Source organism: Lepeophtheirus salmonis, chromosome 14 (genome assembly GCF_016086655.4).
Source record: "Lepeophtheirus salmonis chromosome 14, UVic_Lsal_1.4, whole genome shotgun sequence".
Lineage (NCBI taxonomy): Eukaryota > Metazoa > Arthropoda > Copepoda > Siphonostomatoida > Caligidae > Lepeophtheirus > Lepeophtheirus salmonis.
In genome coordinates this window covers 33,667,075-33,685,471 of record NC_052144.2, presented here as the reverse complement: position 1 = coordinate 33,685,471, position 18,397 = coordinate 33,667,075, and the positions used below count along the sequence as shown (strand labels likewise).

General features: G+C 30.5%; 1 protein-coding gene across 1 annotated transcript; it reads right to left on the bottom strand.

Annotated features, from left to right (window-relative positions):
• Positions 1-958: 958 nt before the first annotated feature.
• Positions 959-2,654, bottom strand: LOC121129485 (protein mono-ADP-ribosyltransferase PARP16). Its single transcript, XM_040725209.2, has 8 exons — positions 2,501-2,654; positions 2,276-2,440; positions 2,114-2,212; positions 1,929-2,054; positions 1,722-1,859; positions 1,499-1,664; positions 1,291-1,438; positions 959-1,226 (listed from the first exon to the last, which is right to left on the bottom strand). The coding sequence occupies exons 1-8, from the start codon at positions 2,528-2,530 to the stop codon at positions 1,085-1,087; spliced, it is 1,014 nt and encodes a 337-aa protein (XP_040581143.1). The 5' UTR covers positions 2,531-2,654; the 3' UTR covers positions 959-1,084.
• Between the last annotated feature and the right edge of the window lie 15,743 nt (positions 2,655-18,397).

Sequence of the window (18,397 nt, the reverse complement as noted above, 5' to 3'; positions counted from 1 at the left end):
CTAAATATTTATACGACAAATTTCAACCTTCATATCAGACTCTAACTTTTTTATGTCTAAAGTGACGTATTGTTTGAGATCAAATTAAGTTATAATAAATACTATTGATTCCAACAAGTACATGATATGTTCAGGCCCCTGATTAAGGAGGGAGAAGGGGCATGAAAGGATTTTTTACACACTCCCCCCACCAACTAAAATCTTGTTTTCAAATTTTTCTAAAAGGCAACCAACGTCTTACGTCTTTTTGTCAAAAAATGTAATTATGCCGTAGTAAAATTCGAAATTAAAAATATCCATTGATGTCAATTATTTTTATAAAAAAAAATCATCCAAATATGACTTAATAAAAAATAATGTCAAAATTGTCGTCAAAGTTCCATGGTACAGTTGCAAGGTATTATCTTTTAATAAAAAAACACGCAACGTATCTCAATATGTTATCACACAACCTCTCCATACTTTGGTATTATTTCACTTCATTATTTGTACTACCCTTCGAATAGACTGGCTTATTTAAAATTCATGTAATGTGTAATTTAAAATAATTGGCTGAACTTATTACTATTAAAATGATCAATGAAGTAGTTTCAATCCTTGAAATCAGCTTCCTTTCATGTTGATTCAAAATAAACTTATTTTGATATTTATATGCAAACAAATATCTTAAGACGTAATCAAAATTTATTAGACTTTTTCCTTTATAAATTAACATTATTACTCCGCCAACATGGAATTCAATACCTTTTGACATCAAGCTATTTAAGTAGAATATCAAAATGAGCTAATATATTATTATCAAACCTGTTTCATAAAAAGTTAATACGACTTTATCAGTATAATAAATAATCCTAGGAAAAGAAGGAATCTAACCTGTCTATGAATAAAAAACGTACTCAAATTCATTGTCATTCAAAAGTGCCCAATAATAGGACTTCTGCATTTGAATTAAAACCCGTTTGAAATGTATTCCTTCCTAGTAGTCCGGAACAATACCTTTTATTATTCATAAGATTCAGTCATAGAAAATTCATACAAAAATAGAAACGATTTTTTAGTCATAGAGTAGTTCGAAATCTTATCTTTAATTTATAATACCCCATCGACGAAGATAACGATACACGGCATTTGTCTTTGAAAATCCAATGGCAAATAAAATTAGAGCATATGAAATGAAGAGCAATGCAACTTTATGACTGAAAATCCACGTTAAGAATCCATCAGACCTATGAAATATCCCAAAAGCCTCTAATTTACTTCTTTCTTTCCTTTTAGATGTAGTCAACTTACTTGTTGGGCCTAGTTATTTGAAACTTTGAATTCCCTCTTGAATAGACAAATAAATATTTGTTAATAATCAAATCATTGCTTCGAACTACAATATATTTGTCAGGTACACGTCCACCCTCACTGCCTTCAATAAATCCTCTGGAGGGATCTATGAATAAAATTATAAAAAATAAAATTATAAAATCATGAAGTAAGTTGAAGAATCAACCTGAGGAACTCATTTTTACGTCAGGATGGTCATAGCATTCACAAAGTAAGACACAGTTACTTTGGGCACCCAAAATACTTTTATTCCAATTTGTACTTGATCCACTGAAATATTGCACAACGTTTAGGTCCGTTGATAAATAAATCCCTTGTCCGAAGAGTGATACCTACAAAAATGGATGTAAATCACTGAATGGATCAGGTATAAGCATTTATAAATGCACCTCGTTCCGATGTTGCTGAAGTCCATTACTTAAAATGGAATAGAAATTTTGTAGCTTTGATCCGTGATATCCATAAATATCTCCATTTAATTTCCCGTTGTATTGACTCTCTAATCGAGCAGATTTATTCGTGAAAACCTACATGGGATTTGATATTAAAAAAAAGATTAAACACAAAACTATCCCGAAATTTGAAGGCGTTTTTACTTTAAAAATGTGTGTTGGTCGTAGTGATTCAACGATTTCATGACCAGCCAATCTTAAAACTTTATTTATTTCCTCTTCTTCATCTACTATACTTAGTTTCAGTCCCGTGGGATGCTCCAAAAGAATCTATTAGTATCAAAATAGGCATTTCGTAAGTCAATAATGTATATCTTAGTCTTTATTACCCAATGGAGAAGACAAGCGACGTCATCTGATATGATTTCGGGGTTATGGATGACATTAGGTAAGCTCTTAACCACAGGGATCTGGTCTATTAATTGTCTCTAAGAGAATAATGATTCATATTATAAATTAAGAGATTGGATTGGACAAGCACTACTGTTTACAAGAGAATAGATATCATAGTCTCCGGATGAGTTCTTATTTGACATAATACTTGAAGGAAATGGCCGAAGAGACGAGTAATGTCTTAAAGAATTTGCAGCAACAATGAAAAGCGACAATTGAGCATCAATTTCTCGTGGATCCCTTCGTAAGAGTTCAAGTGCCAACTAAATATCAGGATCACAAATGCATTAAATGATTAATATTAATTTATCATATTTACTCACATCATCCCGTAAACAGCCAATTTCATCCATTTTTTTCAAATATCACAATTAATTTATTTTCTAAGCTTTGTTAAACACATTATGTCACAACTGTTTTCATATCGAAGTTGAGTGTCTCGAATACATACGTCATTTTTTATTTAGGATCAATGTGAATATTAGGGAGGACAGCACAAGTTATAAGAGGTTTTTATCTTCTTAAATTGTTCACTAAAAATTCGAATAAAATTAGTTTGTAAGTACACTTCAAGAATTTTAAATAAAAAAGCTATGCCCAATCGTTTGGATGTTATTCAAAAATCTAATTTTCAAGTTATCAACATAGTTTTCTCTGAAATTATTTTTGTCTTAATAAATTTCCATTGAGATAAAGAATATATCCATAGATCATATATGAGACAACCTTCTCCGGTCTTCCCTACGTCTAAATTATTCATACAGATTTGTTATTATAATAATCATTTTCTAGCTATATAGATTAAAACAGTGCGTTATTATACTATCTGGAGGAGCACAAGCTCCGATCACGCAACCTGTTATGGTAATAAACATCAATTTTTTCAACAAACTCCTGTTGGTGAGCTCATATGATCTTGGTCCAATTATAAAAGAGTAATAGATGGTCGTTGTTGTAGTTTTTTAACAACATGACGTGGTATTTTATTTAACAATCCATTTTGGGTTAACATTTTAAATCCCCAAAAATTGTTTTGCTTCACGTCAAATTAGATATTTTTAAAAAGGTTTTCTAAAGTAAATCGTCAAAAATAATTTGACTAATTATTTTAACGCATAAATTTGACCTTTAAAATAAAGTATCAACTTTAGTTCGTGTTTGTACAAAATTATGTAGTATCAGTTTCATTCAAATCATATAATACTTACCTAATGGATATTAATCCTGTAATAATAAAATAATTCATTAACTATGCTATGGTAAACAAGTTTGTTTATGTTGGGTTTTAAATACTAACCCAAAATAGAAGAGTTAAATAAAACACCACGTGATGTTGTTAAAAAACTACCACAACGACTATTACTCTTTCATAATTCAGCAATTAAAGATCATATGAGGTTAAAAACAAGAATTTGTCACAAAAATTGATTTTTATCACCACTACAGGTTGCGTGATTGGAGCTTGTGCTCTTCCAGATAGTATAAGAACCCATTGGTTAATACTTTACAGCTGACAAAAATATAAATTGATAATGTATAAACCTAATTCGTGTATGCTACAACTCATTATCTTTTTTATTGAGTCGTAATTCAAATGCATTTATGGAATTCAATGATGATATTTTAATGTGTAATATAAAAAAAGACAATTCTTATCATATAAAAATTAGAAACTGTTTATTTTAAAATTATGATTCAAGGTAATACGTATATTTTGAATAGAAAAATAAATTAAACCTTACTTAAAGGAAAATGATATTGACAAAGAAACATTTGATTTACATACTAAAAAGTGTATGATCCATATTGAAAGACAATACTATAGTTGTCTACAACAGCGTATCTCAATCTTATTTACCTTTCCAAAGCGCATAAAATCTCAAGACACTTGCATGTAACATATGATTAAAATAACACTGCATAGTCTATATGCAAATTTCCCATTTATTTAGACGAGACAGTAATGAAAAAACCATAAGAGGAATAAATAATAATTTTAACTTTAAAAAAAAAAAAGGCTTCCAAAGTGGTTGTTCACTAACTGGGTTGACCGCTCAAGCGATGCAGCAACACAAAAACCCATTGATTAGACAAGAAGAACTCAAATGAAGTAGAATCAGCTTCATTTGTCAATCGATCATGTCCAGTTCTTGAAGAGGTTTTCTTTTTAGAAAACTATCTATGATGATATTCTTAGTGCCTTGCTCTGTGTTTCATATCTCGTGTATATTCCCAGTTACATCATAAACAATACTCTCTATTGACAATGTGTAATTGAGACAATTTTTTACAATAAATTTTAAATACTTATTTATTAATTTAAAATTTGATCCTCTCATGAGTAAAAAGAATGGATTTAGTTATTCAAATATTTTTATATATGAAGTATCATATTTTTTAATTAAACGTCAAAATATCTATTTTTTAGCGACACCTCTCACAGGATTAGGGGGCACACCAGTGTGCCCCAACAACCACATCAAATCATTTATTAATATAGACGGAACAATTTTTAAAACTCACACAACCTCTGAATGTTTCCTAAAAATCTTGATCAGTAGGTTTTTATATGACGTCAGTAATTTGATGTCTGTCATTTGGGGGGGGGGAGGGGGGAGAGGGTCTAAACAACCAAGTTTTATGATAATAAAACTATTTTTCATTAATATTATGGAAAATAGTGAACTATTTATGTTAAAATAGGACTAACAAACTTAAACCTTACTATCTATCAAAAATCTATCCCTCAACAACTAGTTTTATTATGTATCAGATCCTAATATGTATAAGAAATATGTTACCACATCGTTATGCAATCCTAATTCCACAGTTATAGACGATTAATTAACTATTAAAATGGGAAAAATAATATTTTTTATCTAATTATCCAACTTTTCTCGTCCTAATTGATCCAAAAAAAATGTATAAATTTAGCCATTTCATATGGATTTTAAGTAACTACTTTGATTTAAGTTAAATATCACTTTTGATCATTATCTTAAAGCACTATTCGATGCAAGTGTTAAGTATGTATGTATTTTTAAAGCCCTTTGATGAAGTTTCATGTAGATTTCTTGTAAATTTGTATTTTTCATGTTGTAAAACGGGTCAAGGAGTGTCTGCTATGCTTTAAGTAGAAAAGAGGCTATGAAAATAAAAAATAACTTGATAAAACATCAAGATATATATATCCATTAGTCGATAATAATAATTATATTCCATGACTTGGTAATATTTTGTTAAAGGATTCAAACAAGGGCTTCGATTTATAATACATAAAAAGAAGGAGATTTGCGTATGGTACTTGAAATAAAAAATAAAAAAGATTGACATTTTCAGCTTAAATATCTTTTTAATGGTGTTTTTTACATTATGTCTTTTTCAAGAATACATTTTTCTCTTCTATAAAATGGCAAAAATGACTAAGCAAATTACAGTATAAGTGATTTAGTATTTTACAAGCCATACGTACATTACGTTCCTGTTAGCATAATATGTATTAAAATACTCCGGGGATGACAAAGGGTGTTGGGATTTTTACACCATTAATTAAAATATCTCATATCTGAGAGATGTGTAGATTTTTTAAAATACTATTTTTAATGTACAATTTTTGCAAAAAAAAGATGTTATTTATTTATGGGAACGTATTGTTATGTCTCCTTTTGAATCCCCAAGGACATATTAGGACAACGAAGAAAGATTGACTCATTCATAAATGATACCGAATAATTCATAACATGAATATCCTCATAGATAATCTTACATTTCATGTAGATAATTGTCGTATATAAGTACTTAGTGCATCAACATTGAAACAATCTTGAATAAAACTCAAGAAAAGAGAAAATCGTACTTGACTTTTTTTTCCGTCACATTAATGTACAGCCCAGAATTCCATCGATATATTTGAGTATGTTAGGCTCAAAAAGCTATGGATTTTTCCAAAAAATTTAATAATCGAATTTGTTTTTTTCAAAAACAATATATTTGAAATTTTATTTTTAAAAATATGTAGAATTTTGAAATTCTTGTCTAAAAAAATTAATAATCGGTGAATCACTATAGATTTTTAAAACTATTTTCCGAAAAAATTAATATTTCAAATGTAATTTTAATTTTTAATTCGAAGAATCAAATTTTTTGTAAATAATTATGGATTTTTTTAAAAATTATAAGTTTCATTTACAAATAAAAAATTCTTAAAAAATTAATTTCCAAAAAATTTTCATAATAAAGTTTATTTTGAAAAAAATTTCAATTGTTTTTTTTTTTAAACTTTAATTTTTTGTAAACAGCTGTGAATTTTTCAAATTTTTTTCAGAAAGTTAAATTTTTTTGACTTTTTACTCAAAAAAATCCAAAAACCCACCTTCTCCCAAAATATAATCATGCGGACGCCCCTGGTTATAGACTTTGAATTCAAATTTGTCTTATGTGTTAGGATACACAAAATTTTAGCTATAGTTTAAAACCTCAATTTAACTTAAAATACTTATATGGTCACCGATATGGTTTTTTAAATGAACTCTAAGAATTTCATTATTAATTTATTCTGACGAAAAAGTATTGCTACTTTAAAATTGTAAAGCTCATAAAGGATTCATTAGAATAATTTGTCAATAAAAATAGACGAAAATAGGTTGAAAAATATCAATACAATTCACAATTAATTTTGACCAAAATCAATTCAAAATTGTTTTTTTGTTGAGGGGCCACGTATTATGTTTTTATAAATTTATCTATGTAGGTAGATTATTCAAGTCTGTAACACAAGTGTATTTTGATTTATTAATTTAATAGGTCACTATAAAAAATAATGTTTCTCGAAAATAAATTATGTACATATTTATATCAGGGCGACTAACTATCTTCTTTTTCTAAACAAGTTCTCTTTCTACACCTTGTCCAGGGCATTTGGGGACTTTTTTAGTGATGGAACGATTCCAAAAAAAAAAAAAAAAAAATACTGATACCGATGGGATATTAGTAAAAATTAGCAAGACCAATTTGGATTTTTTGAAAATCCATATTTTTTTTTCATAAATAAGAAAAGTAATACATAAGAATTGGAATCGCAAATTAAACATTATTTTTCCGATGCCGATTTCGATTAATCGTCCAACAGCTACTTAATAATAAATTTATGATGTGTCTGATTTTATTTTGGATAAGTGGGGCAAGTTGAAATTCAACTAAAATGAAAGTTTAAAAAATAAATAAAAAAGACATACCTAAATCCTAATCAATGACAAGATTAAAGATATTTTTTTCTATAAAAAAAAAGAACAAAGATCAAAATTTGTTCTTACCAGATTCCTAAATTTATTAATTTCCATTTCTTATATTAACCTTCCAAACAAACACTCATTTGTATATATTTATATATATATTTTGGGAAATCAAAGTATATCCTATTAATATATATAATCTGTATCTGTCACGGCGTTACCTACGCTAACACAAAAATACCCATTGTATTTTGTTGTCAGCTGTCGATTCCCTCTTCTCGCTTGATACGTCATGGTTTTTTCATAATTTATTCTTGTTCATAAATACACAAAGTCATTAGTTATTCTGTAAATATGCTCCGTTTCCAAAAAAACAGGACTACAATTTCCTGTTGATCCCTCGTTGTGTATATAATATTTATATAGTGGAATTTTAGAAAAAAATGGCAAGGGAAAAAAAAGGAAAAGGGTTTAAATGAGGAAAATGGCAAGACTTTTTTAAACTGATTTAATACCTATCACCAATATAACATATATTATGATAAACGAAAAATAAATAAACACGACAGCTGTTCCAATAGAAAAAGTGCTTATCATTTAATTCTCCGTTATCAATTATAATAATTAATATAATTAGAGATGATGGATCATTCATATTGGACAAGACTCTTGGATTGACGGACAAGCATTTGCATAACACTAGGCAAGAGAAGCGATATCCACTTCGTTAGGATCCAGGATGTATCAGAAGAAGAGGCGGGGACAAACCACTTAGAGGATTCCGGCAGTCAAAGGTCGAGCGTTGGAGAATACGAGGAAAACTGTCAAGCTCAATACAGATGGAATAATCTGAAATTGCAAAAGGCAATGGTCTTCGACTCTTGATAAACCTTCTTTCTTGTCCAAAGAGAATGAAACACGCTGTACTTCGTAGTTACCTAAAGGACTCGAATTCTATAAGTTGTTTATCTAGGACTGTGAATTCATACTTCCAAATTATCATCCAGGCTATGAGAGCCATAGCAAATAACTCTCAACGAATTTTTATGTGTATGTTTCTAGATGATACAAAGAGATTTGAATATGTAACTATTCCCAGGAACATAGCTTTCACATATACAATTATTATTTATTACAATCGTAGTTACATATTCAAATAGAATACTAGAAAAATACACATAATTTTTTTTTATCAAACGTCAAATTTCCTTTTTTTTTAATAAATACCACAAAACAATACATTTTTGACATACATTTTTAGAACTCTTTCCTATGATTTCTGTATTTTGAATTTCTGGAACATTTTATTAAATAATTTTTGCAATATCTGCAAAAATGAACGAGTTATCGAGGGTTATTTTTTCGACAACAGGTTTCTTCATAACTTTTTTGTTTTTGCAAATACAAAAAACAATATTAGTAGGTTAGTGTTCCTCTTAACAATTCCAATAAATACTATTCAAAACATTAGCACAAAAAAGTATTTTTGCAATTTTCTTCGCAAATTTCGATTTGGAAATTTTTTGAAGTAAATAAAAAATGGACTTCTTATCTAGACATTTTTTAGATGCATATAGGTGGGTATGTTATTTGGAGTTTCTAACACAATATTTTTTTACTATGTATTCATAATAATACAACTAAGGTTACAAAAGGCAATAATAAGATTTTTTTTTTTTTTTTGGGGGGTAGAGTTGCTATTTACCTTACTTAACCGGATTGATATAGTGTGAAGAATCCAAGAGAATTAGAATTATGAGGCTCTTTTTTGACTACAACAAACATTCATATTATAACGATTAGTATATTATGTAATATATAGAAGTATTTTCTGAATATTTTTTAAACTTTATTAATTAATTTGAACATTTTCAATGGGATTTCCCTTTCCCTCCTTAGCCCAAGCAACGCCATCTAATCCTTAGCTAATAAATTATATATATATATATATTGTACAAGTTGCAACTTGTATAAGTAAATCAAAAACCAAAAAATGAGATGATTAATTTTAAATGAATGATTTACAGAAGTTGGGATGAGGATTATGCAATATTTGAATATTCCAACATGGATGATCAATATATGTATTAATTGGATATCTTTTTTGGCTATTTTAATAAAAATATAATTATTCTGGTGTATATCATAAAGTTCAAATACCCACAGTTATATTACATATAAAAACACAATAACCCTTAGTGTTGGGACTCGGTACAGCACCAATTTTTTTTTTTTCTGGTTCGGTCTTAATTGATTTGTTCTAGACCGATTTTTCAGTCCAACCCGCTGTCTCAGACCGTGGAAAGATTTTATTCAGTCTCATATATTATGAGTAACCATTTTTTTTTTAGATCAACTCTCATTACAATATAATTTCTAGAACAAATACTGTATGCATATAAGAGACGGTGGGATCAAAATTTATCCGAGGTATCTCTCTTTAAACTTTGTATAACGTCATTGTACTTGAAAAAACATATGATCATGTTAAAAACAATTTATCTGTAAAATCGGTATAGACCAATTTTTTTGGGACCGAGACCGAATTTTTATATGAGATCGTTCTAGACCCAGCTTTTTTGTTGGACGGAACTAATTTGGTTCAACAAAAAACTTGACAGTCTCAGACCGGTCTAGGAGATTTCCAAACCAAAACCCAACACTAATAACCATGTAATTTTAATAAATCAAGCTGAAATGATGGTACTAATAAACCAATTTTGTAATTCAATGACTCATTTTACAACGAATAAATTGCAAGCTAACAATTTGCTTATACAACTTGGAACTTGTAGACTGCCCTGGGGGAAAAAGCTTGTCGCTTAAGAGTCTCCCTTAGATGTGGGGAAGTTGTTACTTTCCCTAAGTAGAGGAAGACCCCCAAAACATAATGTTTTCACCCCATGCTTGACAGTTCGGATGGTGTTCTTTATGTTATTTTTCTTCCTCTAAACGGTTTTTTTTTTTTTAAATATACCAAAGCATGACCCAAAACTTGTAATAGCATGACAAAATTACGAAAAGCGTGATTTTTATGTAATCCAGAAAAGACAACCCAAAGACAAATAATTTGATATATTCAAATACTATATTTTTAATGTACTCATTTGACACGCCGAGGAACATATTGCAGCTTTTTACGATGAAGGCCGTGTACATGGCGTACCACGCTGTCATGATGGAAGCTCACACGGAGGCAGGCAAGATGTCAGCCATACTGCTGCTGTTGAAGTTTTGTGTTCTTCTTGGTTGTACGGAAGCTTTGAATACCATTCAAATCCTTAATGGACTTATAAATATTGTAGGCAGTCAAAATGAAGATGCCAATGGTCTCTGCAGTCTTCTCGGCACTGGGACAGGCGCGGAGGGCCTTTTTTTTTGTTCTTGCTCTGACATTTTAAAATATGGGATTAAAACAAAACTTGCTTATTTTTGTTTCGGCTTGATTGCGTAATAAAACCTCATGATTAAAATAACAGGGATAAAATCGTTGTTAAATACTACCAGAAGTTGTGAGTCTCCACTCTGTAATGCCTCTCAATGTTAAAATAAACCTACCATTAAAATTATAGGTTGCATTTTCTTTGTTGTTGGGCAAATTTACATAATCAGCAAGGCATCAAATACTTATTTTCCCCATTGTACTTCAAATTACATAATACCTACTCACTCTTCAAAAGGTAGGTATGAATTGTGTAATAAAGATACTATTTACAGGTGCATGTAGGTACATAAAAATAGTTGACTTTACGTTAAAAGACGTCATAAAGTAAAAAATAACGTAGAAATCAATAAAAGCCCCATATTAACCCACTTGCAAAAAGTAAATCCTACATTTTTAGCCTCTATAAATTTTATGGTTTCTTCAGAATGAGATAAGATTTTTTCGGGGATTTTTGTATATAATTTAGCAAATTAATCTTGATATAAGCCAAGCCTTCAATTTGAGAAATTCATTGTTAGCTTTAACAATCCTCTTTCTATAGAAAGTAATATAACAGATACTCCTACCTTTAAAAAATCAAAGAGGATTATAAGAGTTAGTTTTTATAAGGAAACGGTTTGAGATAGAATCATTATGTATTTTTGGAAACACATCATTCTCAAATATTTGGACACTACAGTCTTGTACATAAATAGAATCAAAGCATTTTATTATTTACACAATATGTGCATAGAAAACCATTGAACCTTATTCCCGCTTGGGTTCCTTCACAATTGTTCAGTTTATTCATTCATTTCTGTAAAATATCCCATCAGACACTCATTCGTAAATTTCTTTCTGTTCATTTTTTTTTACTAAACGAAATCGCTTGATCAATTTTTGACCAAATTATGTTGGCTGCGAAAAAAAGTTTCTTCGTGAGATGTCTCTTTTGAATGAATTAGCTGTAGTCAATTGTCTTCGTGAAGTATGCAATTTTTTCTTCTATTCACAAAATTTACTGTAAGAAAACAATTAATGAGATGCATTTATGAAAATGGTGTCGTTGATTTTAGAGTAATTCATGATACTGGGTATGAACAAAACACTTGTCACAAAATTTGGAGGAAAATTGACCGTCATTTTTTTGTTAGCTTTGGTTTGGCTTAAAATATGTCAATGCAAAATAATAAAAAAAAGGAGAAGAAAATGAATCGCTAACACGTCGTTACTTTTAATGTATCACGCAACCTTCCTCCCAAAAAGAATGAGAAAAAAGGCACAAAATCATCTGGTAGTTAGCCAAATAAGTTAATCTAAACTTAAACTACCATTTAGCTCTTATTTACTCTCCCAGACTATCACTATCTTCACCAATTTTTGAAATGAATTACATATTAATAAAATCTACATCGTACTTTATTCGATACTGTATTATAATAATGCATAGTATTATTTGATTAAAATAGTAGTTATACATTTGTATTTGTGTATGATAGTCAAAATTTCTTCATAGAAATAATAAAATGGCCGAGATAAGTATGTTATATAGAGGACGAGGGATCAACAAGAAATTGTATTCCTGTCCTTTCGGAAACGGAGCATAAGTAAAGTATAATTTATTACTTTCTTTATTTATCAAAAAGAATAAATTATGAAATAGTCATAGGTAGAGGAAGGAATCGGCAGTTGAAAATAAAATGCATAGGGTATTTGTGTGTTAGCGAGGTAACGCTGAGCTAAATGGATACTGTTTACAGATTTTCCAGTTAATCTTTTAATTTCTTTCCATATAAGTGCTCAATCTCCAATGCCATACTTAAAATGAAAGGTTGATCCATGGATATTTCTAGCTATCTGGACTACATGCAGATGAATAAAAAAGCGCGCCGGCTCCAAGACACGGCTTGTTTTTAAAATTGATTAGTCATTTTTTTAGCACTGAAATATCCTACGCTTATAGCTTCAGGATTCCGATTGTTAAATTTAAGGTAATGAGATGGAAGTGCTGTGCCCCCCCCCCCCATCCCCAAGATCATATAACATAGTTTTCCTGGTTTCAATGTGCCATCCAATCTGGAACTTGAATGGGATATGGCTGTTCCAAGACAGAAAGTGGATCTCAAAGTGAATTCAAAGATATAGAGAATGACTAGGAATTCAAGACTGTGCACCTCCATTTCACGAAATGGGATTATATTACCCATTCCGAAGACAAAAGACAGAGCAGTGGTTGTCAACTTAATCGGCAACTAGATCTAAGGTAGGGCTCTCATGAACACAATGAAAACATAGAACTAGTTCAAGGGTCGCCATATCTACTCAATTGAATTACTTAACTTTTCAGGAGACTGACAAAGGATGCTGTGCCTTGAGTGTGGCTAAACCTTCCGCTTTACCTCTCTTCTCCTCGTCCTCTTCCTAGACCCACCCGAGCATCCACTAGTGGCCCATAACTCCAGATAGAAAACGAGCGTCAGGAAGCCTCGGAGCTCAAAATATTTGGTGAAGAAGAGGCACTTAGAATTAACGAGCTTTATGATACGTTATTACTTGAAACATTACCCTCGAGGTTTAAGCTAATGAAATCCCTCAAATCGGCCCTTGTTAAGCTGGAAGCGACTGATACAATGCTAGCCTGGATATCCAAGAAGACTTTACCTTTCAAATTTTTCATGGGCATCATACGCTAAGCAATAGTTCAGTCTCCACTGTCTTACCACAAAGGCTGATGTCATCAAATCAAGTAACTGAAGTAATCAACATTGCTGCATATTTAGGATCAAAAGAGTTCTTGAATAATGAAGAGACTAATGAAATCATCAATGGCTTATTGAACAAACTAATTTTATCCCCAGAAAGGGAGTCAATTCATTCTTCAAAATAGAACAGATGGCATTACTCTTCATGTTTATGAAGGCTCTTCAAAAAATGCACAGAAAGAGATTTTCACCTTGTCTTCTCTCTGTTTGTCTTCTGTGTCAAAATGTTAGTACGGCCCTTCATGATCAAATATTCAAGTGAAGTCTACAGTTCCATATCCCAGAAGAGTATGTATACTGCAGTTTATAAAGATAACCTTTTTTAGTTAAATATCTTGGAACAAGGATCAAACAACCAAACAACTAAGTCTACTCCACCGTGCAGAAGGGGTCGAGTTTGTTACAGATAATTTTTAGTCTGCGAGAACAAAAACGGTCCTTACATTTATGATCAAATCCGTTGTACATGGACTTGGTAGCACTTATACCAGTTGCCACATTAAACGCTGAATTCCTCTACAGCAAATAAACTCTAATTATGAAAACCCTGCTATCAAATCTGAGTTATCATTGTGGCCGTATTAGTTGATAACCACCCAGTCAACAGGAAGTTCTTCACTCATTTTCTTTATGGTGGTGAGCTCAGACTTCAATTACTCACCCCCACAACATCAATAAAAATGTTTATCTCATCTTCAACCCTGTACATATTTAAAAAAATATTTATAACTGCTTCCAATGACAAGAATACTTCAGCATTCCTCTGAATCGTCTGAGAGTTAAATCATCATGACACCCCAACTTTGCTCATATCAAAGAAATTCACCATAAAGAGGCAAGAAAGAGCTCAAAAACAACAATCGAAGCCATAGTTGATACTGTGTGTGATCAGGGTCACAAATGGGGAATCATTCTTGGCAAGATTTCTCAAAGACTCTTCAACATGATAGGCAAAATCATTGTTTCTCAACTCAATGACAACAAGCTATAGTAAGGCAGAAAATTTTATTATCTTAAAACAAGCTCAAATTTAGAAAGGCTGCTAAACTTCCTTTTTAGATTTGTTTAATTATATTTAAAGTATAAAGTGTTTTGAACAAATCCACAGCTATTCACAAAAAAAAAAAAAAAAAGGGAAAAAATCCCTCCTTCCTGAGACATGTTTTTGCTATTCTTTATATTCATTTTAAAAAATTCAAAAATAACCAATCAATTATAAATAAACTTTTTTGAAAAAATTGAACATTAAATTTCAAAGAGGAGGCTATTAAATTTTGATAATCTTGAATTCTTAAATACTAACTACCAAATTTTCAAAATGAATGGAATTCGTTTTTAATCAACTAAGGGCGTTACACTTGAATTTTTTCTTGTACTAATATAAGTACTAAAATCCATAGACTTTTCATAGAAATTAAATATTTTCCTGAATTTTTTTAGTGTTGTGTGATTACATTTAAAGTATAAAGTGTTTTGAACACAAAATTTAAAATATTAAATTTTTCAGGGGGAAAAATGCTAAAATTCCTTAATTTGTTGGGCTAATACCCTCCAGTCCTTTTGTTAGGAAAAGGAAAAAGAAAGCCAAAAAAATTAATTAGCTACACATGTCTACTGCCCATTTATTAATTAAAAAAAAAAGCCCCTGATTTTTTGTGAGCAACTTTTTTGAAAACAGCCCCAAAAATGAAGTTTGTTTTAAAAATTAAAAAAAACCTAAAGCCCCTCCCAAATATATATATTTATATATAATCCTTTGGAAGCCCCTGATGATCATATGTTTTTGCTCCCTTTTTGCTGTTTAGCTTCAGTTACTCTTGTTAACAGACATTTTTTCTCAAGATATAAAAAACTAATATCATCTGAAAGGATATTTAAGCTGAATTTCTTTCTACGATATCTTAGATTGTAACGAAGTAGAAAATATTATTTGCTATATTGGTGGATATATCCCTTACTCTATTTTCAAGAAAGGAACCAAAGATTGTTGGAGAAGTATCCTCAGCTAATCAAATGAGTCAACAATTTCAATAGATGAAAATGAAAATTATCAAGAGATGGATTGGTTGTTCAATATTTGTGCAAAGTAGTGGTCGAAGTGAAACTTTGAATTAGGAGTGTTGAATAATACTATATAACTACATCATAACCCAGCCTCCATTAATTCACCCTTTTAATTGAATAACACGGTAAATTATACAAAGGGAAGAAAAAGGTCAATGATACGAATATGAGAAAATAATGATAAAGTGATGTTAATATGTTCTAGAAAATAATGATAAAGTGATGTTATTTGTCCAGGGCCTTATCGTTCTTGTATTTTTTTGTGATTCCTCCAAAAAAATAGTTCAACAAATAAATAAATCTTCTTGAACCGACTATTATTCTCCCCTAAATTTCTTCACAAATAAAATGAATCAACCGATACCACAATATATTGATTATCGGTCTCGGTTCTTGTGCTTATTTTCGTTTGTTGTTAATTCTCCATCTCCTGCCCCCACCTTCTAACCTTTCCTCACGGCTCCTACTTTGAAAACCATTGTTTTAAGAAATCTTAGTTTTGGAGGCCCCTTCTGGCACCTGGGGACCACACACTCTGCGTATAAGGTAGCTGCGGGTCTGTTTGTATCATTTCCTGGGCACGAATTTTCTAGTAACGTCCGTTGTTTTAAGCGTCTGTTACCAAAGTGAACCGAGACCCAAGACCAGGAACGATAGAGCCGCTGAACATGAACCGGGCACAATCTTGCATTTGTCCTATTATAAAAAACGACATCTTGAGTGGGAAACAGACATCAATACAACGACCATGATTCTCCTTAAGCTAAAAGGTACGGTTTTAAAGCTTCTTGTTACCTTTTAATACATGGTTCTTGCAAGAGTAATACTACTGCATTTCCTTGAAACAATGGGTTACATTTGTGATAGTTCCTTGAAAGGATTTCACATGATTTAAGAGGAATTATGAAACAAAAAAAAGTTATATGATATTCTTATATTATGTATCTAATAATTAAAGCTTTGTTCAGTTTATATTACGTCGTTGTATTTTTGAGGACATCATAGGTAGATCCTACTTTTTTCATGGTCTTAAGGATTCCGGATGTGCTTTTATTATCTTTGCAATTGCGTTTTTCGCATAGCACCTAATTCTTCAGGTTTTTGTTTTGTTGATATTTAACTTTAAGTTCCGGTTTAAAAACGATTGTATGGTCTTACATATATAAATAACATATAATATAACTGATGAGTTATTTTCATATATACCTACGTATTAGAACAAACATGACTTTAATCAAAGCTTAGTGTTCACAATTCCAATTCTTGAATATTATAAATTTTAGTTTTAGGTCGTCCACAGGATTATATATATGTATACTTTATTTTTTTTATTTCTTTATTTTTTAAAGTCTTTTTAAGTAATGTGTCCCATAAAATTTAAAGTAATTTTTCAAAAATGCATACCCCACATTTTTTTTTCTATTTGATCTCAGCTACTCGAATATAAAAAAAAATCTAAGACAACGATAACAGGTGCCGATGAGAGCTTAAAGTCAATTCATTGACTTGATGGTAGGGTGGAACAGTAAATTTACATTCAAATGAAGATTACACCAAAATTACTTATCATAAATGTATTTTAACTTGTTTGACTATTAGTATAAATAGGTATGACTATTGTGTAATACTTTGGTTTGTCTAATTTGAAGTCTCTCCAAGTAAAACGTGTTTCAACTCCCCCGGTTCACCTTATTTTATATAAAGTGATAGGTTGAGTTTATATTTCAGAATTGATAAATAGGAAATAATTTATATATTAGGATTATTTTTACTTAATGACGCAATAAATTAATGTTTTACGATATATTTTCTTTTAAGTGTTTTATTTTTCATTCAGGACAGATTTCCTTGTGTTCATGAACGCAACGTTGTATAAATTGCTTTTGTTCCTCATCTGCTGTATTTAAACTACGGAAGTCTTTCGTAAACTTTTGGAGTATATCTCAGCCGTAACGTTAACTGCTCCAAGGATTGAGATTTGTTTCAGGCTGCAATCCAGGCGGAATTACTATCCCATAAAGATGGAGCTTCACAAAAAATAATCTTCAATTTTGAAACAGGGAAAAAGTGTCATGCTTTTGACCGATATGAAGTAACATATTTTTTATATATCTGAAATTCAATATCATATAATGATAGTCGAGTTGTTTATGAAACAATACATAAAGTTATCACTAGATTTTAAAAAATCACGCACCAAACCCAGAATTATCAAATGCTCCACTCGATGCAACATATCTTTTGCCATGTCCCGAGATATTTTCATTATTCAAATTTACAACCCTTTTGCTGTAGCTTCTTGATCGACATGATCATTAAAGAGTGAAAGGATAGCAGTTTGATCAGTTAAATACCATAATTGATGTCTATGTTTCATCAGGTAGCTTTTGATAAAGTTTCGTCTATTTTTTCAAAAGCTTTCAATGATTTTAACAAGCATAAATCATTATATGGTGCTTTGACTGCTAAAATGCATTGAAGGCAAGGCTTAACGTATATTGTTACAATCAATAAACATATATCTAATAACGCTATTTTATCGTCTATATTTATTTTAAGCTAGTAACTTAATAAGGATATTTTCAGAGAGTATAATTGCTTTGGCCATCCAACGAACTTGGTGCCTGGCACCGGGAGCTCTATTTTTTTATTATCATGGTCTCTATGAGCTCCATGTCATCTTCTCCCACAATTTCTTTTGTTAGTTCACTGCGATAATATTCTAATAAATCTTCAATT

Coding starts and splice junctions, on each gene's coding strand:
- LOC121129485 (XM_040725209.2), bottom strand. CDS start 2,530: ATGGATGAAATTGGCTGTTTACGGGATGAT. Junction 2,055..2,113: donor TCGCTTGTCTTCTCCATTGG/GTAATAAAGACT, acceptor TGATACTAATAG/ATTCTTTTGGAGCATCCCAC. Junction 1,439..1,498: donor CGTAAAAATGAGTTCCTCAG/GTTGATTCTTCA, acceptor TTTTATTCATAG/ATCCCTCCAGAGGATTTATT.